This window comes from Neodiprion pinetum, chromosome 3, assembly GCF_021155775.2.
Source record: "Neodiprion pinetum isolate iyNeoPine1 chromosome 3, iyNeoPine1.2, whole genome shotgun sequence".
NCBI classification, from domain to species: Eukaryota; Metazoa; Arthropoda; class Insecta; order Hymenoptera; family Diprionidae; genus Neodiprion; species Neodiprion pinetum.
Window position 1 is genome coordinate 28,629,635 of NC_060234.1, and position 11,474 is coordinate 28,641,108.

General features: G+C 43.5%; 1 protein-coding gene across 2 annotated transcripts; it reads left to right on the forward strand.

The window, feature by feature from the left end:
* The first annotated feature begins 1,800 nt into the window (after positions 1–1,800).
* Positions 1,801–10,649, forward strand: VAChT (Vesicular acetylcholine transporter). 2 transcript variants are annotated; one of them, XM_046617625.1, is made up of 3 exons: positions 1,801–1,928; positions 2,880–3,068; positions 5,765–10,649. In XM_046617625.1, the coding sequence occupies exon 3, from the start codon at positions 5,909–5,911 to the stop codon at positions 7,730–7,732; it is 1,824 nt and encodes a 607-aa protein (XP_046473581.1). In that variant the 5' UTR covers positions 1,801–1,928; positions 2,880–3,068; positions 5,765–5,908; the 3' UTR covers positions 7,733–10,649. The 2 variants fall into 2 exon arrangements, with proteins under 2 accessions (XP_046473581.1, XP_046473582.1); XM_046617626.2 differs by lacking the exon at positions 2,880–3,068 and having other exon boundaries at positions 1,839–1,928.
* The last annotated feature ends 825 nt before the right edge of the window (positions 10,650–11,474 follow it).

Below are 11,474 nucleotides of genomic sequence, written 5' to 3' on the forward strand. Positions count from 1 at the left end.
AATGTGAATCGAGCTCAACCGAATCAGCAATAAATCGCGTAATCAACAAACTCTTATTTAGAAAATTCACGTCCGGCAAGATATCTTCTTGGAGATATCGATTACACCTTATAATGTACGTTCGGATTTAATTAGGTACCGTGGTAACGAGCTCGAACAATACGCACATAAGGGATGGTTGATAATTTATTAAGGACAGATCACGTAAGGTTCGCATCTAAATATAATTCGAATAGTTTGGAAGTAGAAATGGGGCATGAAGTAATTAAACAGTTGGGTACGATTACGAGAAATCGGATATCGTGTTCCGCAAACTCGATGTATTTATTAGTGTAATGAATCACTGATCTTGAGGCATCAGCCCTAAATTTTGTTTAACGATTTGTCCTTAGGGTGGGTCAGAGGGTGTCCCAAGTTGACACGCCTATCGTTCAGCTGTCACTGGCGTGCGACAAATTATAGCAGTTAGCTCGTCAAGGAAACTTCACCGACAGACAGACACGGGGTTCCGACCATTCGTGGTTAGACCCGAACGATTCAGAGCCGCGCGAAATCTCCGAGCACGGAGAAACCAGCGGAAAATTCAATGCCTGGAAGTCAAGAACTCGACAACATTGCTGGGTAGAGCTTGCGGTGCCGACGGATTCAGACTGGAGTGAACGAGAGGATAAAAATTCGAGAGGTGGATTCCTCGACGGGTAGAACGGTGAGTGAAATTTTTAATCATCATCAATGATGTAAAAAATGTCTGAAGTATTTTCAGTTTCAGTTCCTCTTCGACTATCAATTAACTGCACGCTTCTGCGATTCTTGAAAGCGTATTACGAGTGAAATTCACTACAATTATTGGCCCGCTTTTATTTGATAGCGGAAGAGATTGACGGGGTAGGGTAAAACGAAAAAAAAAAAAAAACCACTTACCAGTTTAAAGTCATTGGTAATTACGGAGCGGAATCGAAAAAATGTTGCACCTAATTTTCGACGTAGGATGAATCTGTGCTTATGACACCTTTGGAGGTCTCTCCTGTGATGCTGATCTTCCGAATAAAGTGGTAATATAAGCCACAGGCCGAAATTTATAATCAGATTTAATTATCGACGATGTAAAACGGAGTAGCCGTGATCCAGGGAAAAATTTCGTCGCGTGAGGTTCTCCGCAACGCTTTTATGTTCTACCGTGCAACGGATCAGACGAGATATATGTTTTCTGAAAAGACGAAGGTAGCTTCGACTCGCTGAATGAACGGGACTCGCTCACGCTCCCAGCAATTTCAATGGTCGCCTTGAATGACCTCTTCCTCGTCTTCGCGCAAGCCCTTTAAGTCTGCAGGGGACATCTCGACACCCGAGACAAGCGAATGGATTGATGTTCAACGGACTTGGATGACTGGATTTCCGGTTGCCCTTCGGCCGAGCTTTTGTACAAGCATGGGCCGGTGCACGAAGAGCGATCATCTCTTTTCTGGCTTCGAAATAAGGCCGACCTTGGCTGAATCGCGATTCGAAATCGGGCGTCTCTGCGATCGCGTAAGTATCGCCGGGGTCAACTCGAAGCACTCAAACCCTCCAGGTTGAAAAACACTGCGCCCCCGAACCTCTTCCCGCCGCCCACGCGCACCACTTCACAGGTGAGAGGTATCGACCTAGGTACAGAAATACTGGGCATCATCGACCGGCAACCCTCGTACCTGGCCACCTTCCTCGCACCGAGGGGCTGACGTACGAACTCCGAGCCAATCCCGGGCGGCTCCTGGCGGCGGCTGCGCCCTCGACGGGGGTTGCGAGGGCAAAAGGGGGGCGCGAGGGGTGCGGGTGACCCGGTGGCGGGGACACCTTCGACGACAGACGTCCCGACGCTACCCCGAGGGAGAGACACGTCGCGATACGCGGTGCCCGCGTGTTTTCTTTGCCGGGAGCTTTTGGTCTACGTAAGTAAACACACCATCCTCGATATTCACACCCTGTGCTTTTCGCTCGAGCTAATTCATTCGCGGTTGTGCAATTTGTGATTAATTTTCTTTTCTTCATTCTTTCTCTCTGTATCCTATATCCCGTTCTCAAAATTGATGAACCGTTTGTTGATAGATCGATAGTGGTGAGTTCTCGCTATAACTTGAGGTAAAACCGCGTCTCTCTCAAATAATCCTGCCCTTAAAATTTTCAAAGATTAGAAGATAGCGGATCAAACTTTGAAATATTTTGTCATTTTTAAATTTTTAGAACTTTGCGCCAAACAATTTATTCAATTTACTCATCGCCGGTACCACGATGCTTGCATAATCAAAGATTTTAAAGTCTCACGAATTCATCCCCTCCGTGCAGATGTTCGATCGATTAATTAACGATGGCTAATTTGGTGATCCGTTGCCGCGTGCAATAAACTTTCCGAACAATGAGCGTCAATTTGTTTACCTAATGAGGAGTAATTGGTATTTACGTAAAGTCTGAGTCGAGCCTTTGTAACTTCTTAGGTAAAGGATTATTTGCGGTTTTCGAGACATAAAGGACGTCTCGATATTGAACTCAGCAAATTGCCAGAATCAATCGCTCACACAAAGACCAAAATTCTTGTCGGGTGAATTTGCGGCTCCCGTCGAACTGTCAGACAATTTTGCGCGATGTCGATTCTCCGAATCCCCAACCCTCCGTCGAGGGGGCGACGATATCACGTGTCGATTTCTCCGGCTAAGCGTGTCCTCGACCCTGCGTATATGGCTTTTCAAAAGCTCCGGAGCTACGTAAAGCATGAAGCCAATTCATGGTTGCCTAACCTGCAGAAGCTGAACTTTCTCTTTTCACTCTCTCACCTACGAGTATTTTGGAAAGAAAAAAATTGGTCGGGACTTGTCGGAATTTAGCATTTTTTCGCCTGATTGCAGGCGCGGTAAAGGTCGCGGCTTGAAAGGTGGAGGGCCAGGGCACGACAAAAACGACGGAGACGAGAAGCGGCTCGGACGAAGGCCCGGAAGTAACGGGCCCCACTCTGAGCGGCCTGCTGGCGAATCTGCCGTTAGCGGGCCCCCAGCGTCTCGCCAACTCTCTGCGACAAAAATTTGCTAACAACTCTGGTGAGTCGCCTTTTACCCTTTACGTAAATGCCTCGTAGTAAGAACTTTATTTTCGACTATCAGATCCGTCGGCTATTTATACAGGGGTTGTAAAATGCTCCGATTTATAGCTTAAAAAATAGTAACTTGAAGGATAGGTCACGTGAGAGATGAGACCAATTTCAACAAAAAAGTTTAACACAATTTTATGAAGCTGAAACAAAGATACTCATGTTTCGTTGTTTCAACGAATAGGCATTTGTTCGGAAGAGGAAGAAAATTAGATCAAAATTTGAAGAAAAAAAAAAAAAATTGTTTTGGTCGAAAAATGACCAATGCAATTTGGAAATATTTTTAGAAAAGTGGAAAGTCCATCAGAAGACGTCGAAAAAAAGCTTCGACTAGTTCCTCACATTTTGCAAAACGCCGATACACGGGTCTCTTTTTTTTTGGCACACAAGTGTGTCAAAAAAATTTTGATGAAATCGGCTTTTACTACTGCACGAGTTTTCCCGGTTAGAGGGAGACAGAGCAACAAACAACAGCAAAGAACTTATTTTCAACAAACTTTTAAATTCATTTCGATACGTGGTATTTGGTACCGGATAAAATTTTTTTCAGCCGTGTGTTTAATTTGAAAATAGAATCTTCTTACGATACGCTTGATCAAAATCTTGTGAATCACGACATGTATACGTTACGTTACCAGGTCTACCATACGATCCGCTTATTTTTCTTGACCGTTAGTCAAGCTTGAAAAAATTTGACTCATCACCGAGGAATTCGGGACTTTATTTCAGTCCTGTCCAGATTACTCGTACCTGAATTACGGATGAGCGATTATATATTCGGCATTCGTTTGGCTTCGGTTTCGTTGGAAAATTGCAATGTTAGCGGTCACCGCGACAACGTTGAAATTTGTCGTACAACGGCGAGGGCCGATCTAACTAACCGATATTTGGACACCCTTCGCCCGGCATCCATCCCCTACAGAACCTGTCACAACCCTGGCGATGCAAAGCACCGGAACAAACAGGAACCCTCGTTCATTCGCTAAGTAAATACTTTAAAACATTAAAGCATCGACGGGCCGTCGAGGCACAATTAATTAAGCAGGGACCGGCTTGCAGTATTATTTCCCCAGAGGTCTAACCGGTAAGTAGGTCTACATACAAAATCGCGCTCATACGTATGACGCTCGGTCTGTCCAAGTCGGTATACGCGACTAATTTCAATGAAAGGGTGTGCAGTTATCTCCTCAGCCATCGCACAGTGACCACCCACTATCTAGCGGAAGGTAATCTATGACCTTGTGCTTGCATCATTCACGCGACGAAATGAAGGAAACGGTGAAAGGTCAAAGGGACTCTGTCACAGTGTCGGAACTCTTCGAGAACTTTGCAGTTCGGTTATTCTTCGCTCTTATTTTTTCACTCACCCGAATCAATACCTACCTACGTTTTCACCTACGAGTGGTGAATTCCAAAGCGAGTCATTGAAACGATTTCTTGCTAGCATTGCAAGGGAATTTCGAATTAATTTGACAAGGGGAGGAGCTTTAGTGTTTACATTGATGCACAGCCATATCGTTGTATAAGCTCGTATACCTGTATTGTGCAACTGCGTTTACGAGCGAGCTTTTACTTTATACGCCCTATTTGTGGGTAAATTAGCAAATATATTCCAGGACCAGAATCACGTCTTAGACACACACGTTCGATCGACAACGACGAGGTCGAGCGTCGCGGTGAATCAGTGGTGCTTCGGATCCACCGACGAGGGAATAAAACTTTTAATGGCTGACGTTAATTAAGGATTTTCGTTCGTTCTTGTCAAGCGATAAGCCGGGCGCGCGTCACTTCCTCGACTTTTACGGTCGAGTCCAGTGACGGTGCGATTTGATATTTCACCAATTTAGCGAAGTAAATGAATGCATATTTTTGCATATTGCGAAATATTTTCGCACGGTTCACGTCTTATTCTTATACCGTACTTGGGGTTCGCTTATTCGCGTGTTTCGTTAACGGGCACCGCCTGCACCCTCATCAGCTGCTCATAAAAGTCACGCGATCGCAAAGTCGACGTTATTTTATCCCGCGTACTATACAAGTATGAGTTCGTAAATCGCATTCGGTATCTGATACAGTCTTAAATTATTACAACAGCGAAAACATTTCGAGGACACGGCCGTGTCTCGCTCCTTCTCCAAGTGGCTGACAATTTCCAAGAACGCAGAATCCGACGAATCAAGCATTCGAGGTTAAAGCATGAAATCTGTAGATGTATGTTAAACTAATAAAAAAACTGTAAAAGAAATTAGGAAGACAAAAAGTATAGAAAATTCAAACATCATTGAGTCTTCGAGGGGAGCCTTAGCCAGCACCGTCAACATGTGCAAGCGTCGAGTGCTTGATTAAACGCACGCGAGTCACGCTGCGGAAGTAAAGTGTGAAGTGAGACAGAGAGAGAGAGAGAGCTGAGTAACATGTGTGACTGTTTTATTTCAAGTTAAAGTAAAAGACAAAACGGCGATAAGTCGTTGCGACGAGGTCGGTTGCGCTGATGGCCGGGCCAGGGCTCCTCTCCTAAGAATCCATAAATTAAAAAAAAAAACAAAAAAAAGAAAGAAAAAAGAAAGCCCCAAAAGCCTTGAAACCCCTAACGATGATTTCTTTAGCTGTGGGCTAACGGACTTGTTGTTGCGCTATTTGTTGTAGGTAACCCCCGACCTGGCCTGATGCGCGCCGCCACCTCCGTCGAAAAGCTCGAGGTCGTCGAGGTTACCGCCTATTGACCTGGCCCCTGGGGTTAGCGAGTCACCGTGGGCCCAGGCGCTTCGCGCCTCTTGGGCCTGTGCAGCTATGACCACGATACCGATAATCAACATGGAGTTCGGGGAGCTGAAGGAGGTCGTTTGGACGAAACTCCAGGAGCCGAAGTCGCAGCGTAAATTGATCCTCGTCATCGTCTCGATAGCCCTGCTCTTGGACAACATGTTGTACATGGTAATCGTGCCAATTATCCCCGATTATCTTAAGTACGTCGGAGCATTCGGCGACGAGCCAGAGACCAACAGCACGGTGACGGGCCCACCCTCCCATCACGGTCAGGACTCGGCGACCGGTATCCTCTTTGCCTCGAAAGCGATTGTCCAGCTGATGGTGAACCCCTTTTCCGGCGCGCTGATCGACAGGATCGGCTACGACATACCCATGATGATTGGACTGACCATAATGTTTCTGTCCACCGCCGTTTTTGCCTGTGGCCGAAGCTACGGAATCCTCTTCTTCGCCAGGAGCCTCCAAGGCGTGGGATCCGCATTCGCGGACACAGCTGGTCTCGCCATGATAGCCGATCGTTTCACCGAGGAAGCGGAGCGGTCGAAAGCGCTCGGAATCGCCTTGGCTTTCATCAGCTTCGGATGTTTGGTAGCGCCTCCTTTTGGCGGGGCGCTCTACCAGTTCGCCGGCAAGGAAATGCCCTTCCTCATCCTCGCCTTCGTCAGCCTACTAGACGGTTTCATGCTTCTTCTCGTTATGAAACCACTGAAGGAACAGCTGAAGGACAGGAACAGAGACAGGGGTCCGACGATTCCGATCTGGCGTCTGTTCATCGATCCCTATATAGCGGTGTGCGCCGGTGCTCTGATGATGTCCAACGTCGCTCTGGCGTTTCTTGAACCAACCATATCCCTGTGGATGGAGGACAACATAACTCACGACAACTGGAAGATGGGGATGATCTGGCTACCCGCCTTCTTCCCGCACGTATTCGGGGTTGTGATAACCGTCAAGATGGCCAAGCAGTACCCTCAGTACCAGTGGCTGATGGCAGCCTGCGGACTGGCGCTGGAGGGACTGTGCTGCTTCATAATTCCATTTTCGACCTCCTACAAGGTCCTGATGATACCGATCTGCGGCATCTGCTTCGGAATCGCTCTGATTGACACGGCTCTGCTTCCAACCCTTGGATACCTTGTCGACGTGCGATACGTTTCGGTTTACGGTAGCATCTACGCCATCGCCGACATTTCTTACAGCGTCGCGTACGCGGTGGGTCCTATAATAGCCGGTGGTGTCGTCGAAGCGATCGGATTCACCGCGCTTAACATCGGCATTGCCTTTTCCAACCTGATGTACGCACCGGTTCTCTACTACCTGAGGCACATTTACGACTTCAAGCCCTTCCAGGACGAGGCGAACGTCCTGATGCAGGATCCTCCGGACAAAGAGTATCAGACGTACGTACTTCAGGAGCAAAGACCGGTTAATGGCGAGGTGGGAAACCACTTGACCCAGGGTAGAATCGAGACAAACATCGATCAGGCGTCGGACTACCCCACTGATCAGTATAATCCGTCCCAAAACGGGTACGAAGGAAGTGGATACAACCAGAGCAGAGGCTACGATCAACAGCCGCAAGGCTACGGCCAGCAACCAACGAGCTTCGGAGGTCACAGTGGATACTCGGCACCGCCGCAAGCTCCGCAACAAACAACGCAGCAGGCGTTCGGACAGCAACGAAGCTACGGTCAGACGGAACAGAGCTTTGGACACCAAACCAGCTACGGTCAGCCGAAGCAGCCTCAGCACGAGCCCCAAGGGGACGCGAATCCCTTCAGGCGGTCCGTTGAGCCCGAAAAACCTGCCGGGGACAGCAATCCGTTTAGGCAGGGGATGTTCTAGTCATTCGATGCATTTCGAACTCCCTAGTAAACGTTTCAAAAGTACTGAATTAAGAACCAGAGAGCAATAATCGGACCACGCCGGAACGATGTTGGACAGGTATGATATTATGCTGGTTCGAAAACCTCGGGAAGAGTTCTTGTTCTTCGGGTGTGCGGAAGCAAGATGTCTTCTCCGGGAGTACGGAGTGCCTGCCGAGAGTGAGTGTGACGAGAAAATATCTTCACGCTGTTTATGCTTCCCAAATGAATGTTACGATTTTTTGTCAGGATAGTTGCATTATTAGCATTCACTGTGTCTCATGTTGTTTGTTAGCTTATTTTCGGATGTTTTAGGGAATAATTTGTCGTTGGCAGGTTCTTTTGAGTTCCTTCGCTTTTTTCAGCAGAGTGCTTTTCAAATTATTTCAAGATGAATGGTGGAGAATCTTTGCGTAGGATAAACTAACGAATATTCTAAAAACTGCAAGTTAGCTAAATTATATGTAACGAATGTCAGTTTCTTTTTTTGGCGTGAACGGTGCAGCGATGCGAGAAAGTAAAAGTTTTTTAATGAAATATTGTTCCGGTATATGGGGGATGGATTGACGGCCTTGACAAATGAATCTATCGAGTTCCGAGAGATAATTCGGGGCGTAATTTTAGAGTGAAAGGTATTTGTGAGGTATAAATGAGATGCACGTTAGTCCCGAGAGTGGTGAAGGACTGTTCTTCCGGAGCAATCCAATTCCCTCGAGGATCAAGCACTGTTTAGTTTAGAGGGATTTGAACGAACGAGCGAGTGAGTGTGCAAGAGCTGATAGATATGTATATAAATGTACGTTACTAAACGGAGCTCGCTCGCAAGGCCAAAGTTGGACGGTCGAGTTTCCCAGTCAGCAAGGGATCCTCTTCACGACATCATTGGTCGAGCGAGTTCCGTATTACTTATTGTTAGTTATATCTTATTTTCGTTGCGTTGAATATCTCAGTTGCTGAACCAAGATAACATATCAGGGTCCCAGATCAGGGGCCCGAAACCCTAGTCTGTAAAGTGTTATAGGTAAATAAATAGACCGAGGGTCACATCTTAGTTTCACAAACTTTTTCGGAACAACGTCACGAACTTTTAGTTGAACTTTATCGCCTATGCCAAAGCTCTGAAATCGAGATGTCACACTCGGTTAAATTACTCATATATTTAGATTAATGAAATGTAGCGCGTACAAGCATTCGGTATGTAATGTCAGTTAACGATTAAAGTCCAGTGAAAAGACGTACAAATATGTCTTTATTTTTACAGGCATACTTTTCGCTCTGGTATTGATTTGAATTCAATTGGGTTACGTGCAATTTTATGCGGAATTAACACACGTCATCTGCATGATTTATCTGGTGGAAAATGAATTTAGAACTTTAATCCATTCCGGAATCACAGATTATAAAAATGACGCATACAGCGTGTTGAAGATTCAAACTTATACTTGCAGTGCAATAAAATCCGTTGAACGCGATTCATTCGAGTTTTGTAAATATTTTATAAGCTACATATTTTTTTCGTTGCTATATATTTTGTTTATAGAAGATATATTCTCTTTACTATATATTTTATGAAGTCTACGATTATGATCTGACTTTCGTTTATAAGGTAACAGTGGTGTTTGTCCTTCGAGCATAGAACAACCATAAAATTCCCCTGATTCGGTAATCGTTGATTTAGATTTCTGAGTATTATTTTCAAATGTGATATTTTTTTTAACTGGACACTATATATGTATACGCTCATCTACCATATGCGTACTATAGGGACCATTCAAATATTGAATACCTCTATTTTGTCCTATTTCAGATCCCCAATCACCCTCTACGCATTTCAAAATTGGTCACGGAGACTTTCATTGATCCTTCCGTGATAAATTTTCCACCTTCCCAAGCAATTTTCATAATATTCCGAAATTCGCGAGCTACCGTACAAGTACAAAAGGGAATACAGGTTTTTCTAAAATTGAATTCGTCAACGGAAAATATAGTATAACCTTTAATTTTTAAAGAAACTAATTTTGATGTCATAAGCTTTTGTTTGACGGAATAAAGCTTTCAAATTTATTCAATAAACTTTCTATTTTTGGAATACAGTTAATTTCGCGGATAGTTATAATTTGCAAAATAAAGCATAACCTGGCCTTTTCGAAATTCTTTATTTCACTCTACGTTATAGGCGCGGAACACTCCATTTCCTAGTTTTTGATCTTCTATCCTCCAAAAATGTACAATAATATTTGAATGACCCCCTGAGTAATTATTATTATATTCGATATGCTAACCTATAACTATAGATATTAATAATAACACAACAATACTGAATATAACTTGATATACCAATTACAGTCTAACATATAAATAATTGTATATTACAAATACATGATACACATAGATATATGTATACATATATATTACTATTAGCTGTGTTAGCTTCTTTTATCTCTTGTAAATATTAGCGTTAAATTCCATCGTCCTGTAAGATCTAATATCTGCCTGCTGTATTATAAAAGTATATTATAACATATTGATTGCGAATCATGTCGTATACATTTATATCTATCTAATATAAATGTATCTGCATGTGTATTGTTATGAAATTATTTACGTAGAGTAATTATAATTTCGACATATCACGCAATGAAAGTCATCGATGAAAGTACTTAGAAATCCGAAGCGTATATCATTCCGTGCTAGATTTAAATATACATATATACACAAATATTTCAAACATATATTATATTAACATTTATTTACTAGTATGATATACTAGTATTCACAAAACCGTGTCAGATTCAGGTTATATGAAATATTATAAACTGTGAGGATGTATGTAATTTAATTATACGCCACTGTAACGTTGTTGAACCAGTTATTAAAACGTCATTGTTACCGAAGAATATTATATTGAATTTCATCCAACGAATCGTAATTTGTGGATCACAGCTGATTCTACGTACAAAACTGATGTCAAATTTCTGTTATGAATCGGTCTCTCCATTCAAAACGTCCGGTACTCTAAACTCTATCCGCTTTGCGAATCGTTCGGTACCGGTCCTGATCCGTGACCTGATAGTTTATGTAACAGCTCCGAGCCGAATTCCGCTTAGTAGCGTAAACCTTTTCGGAGCCACCACAGACTGTGAATATTCAATCTATTTTACTTGAGATTAGTGAATTGATTATACATGTAATATCGGGACCGTGACGCCCCAGGAAGCAACTTAAACTCCATACTGTATGCTGAACCACAATGAAGTTGACGCGTTAAGTTTAGGCTTTACATTAATCACAGGTATCGGTGTGTGCGATGAAGCAATATTCGTTTGCTCTTTCGGCAGTCGTTTTTTTTTTAAGATCGAACGGTGAACTTTTAGTAAAGGATTCCTGGTGACTTTGGCGTGTTGAATTTCATCTAAGTACGCAATATTAATTTCATGACAAAATCAAAGACACTGTATATAATCATTTTAATTGACACCAAATAGTTTGATAAGTTTTAGACTGATTTTTTGGTCTTAAATGCACGATTCATGCGTGCATGCATTGAAGTTTGCTTTGGGTTAAGCGCGGCAAATTTTTCAAATCATAGTACCGATAAGACCAGGAATTCAATATTCTTGAAGGATTTTAATTATCACAGGTTGAGGAAAAATGAATTTTGGTGAAAATGGTTTTGATTTTCTTTGCTGTCTAAAATCCCAGATGAAAAAGTTTCTTCGTTT

Excerpts from the sequence above, each read along its gene's own strand:
- VAChT (XM_046617625.1), top strand. The coding sequence starts at position 5,909 with ATGACCACGATACCGATAATCAACATGGAGTTCGGGGAGCTGAAGGAG.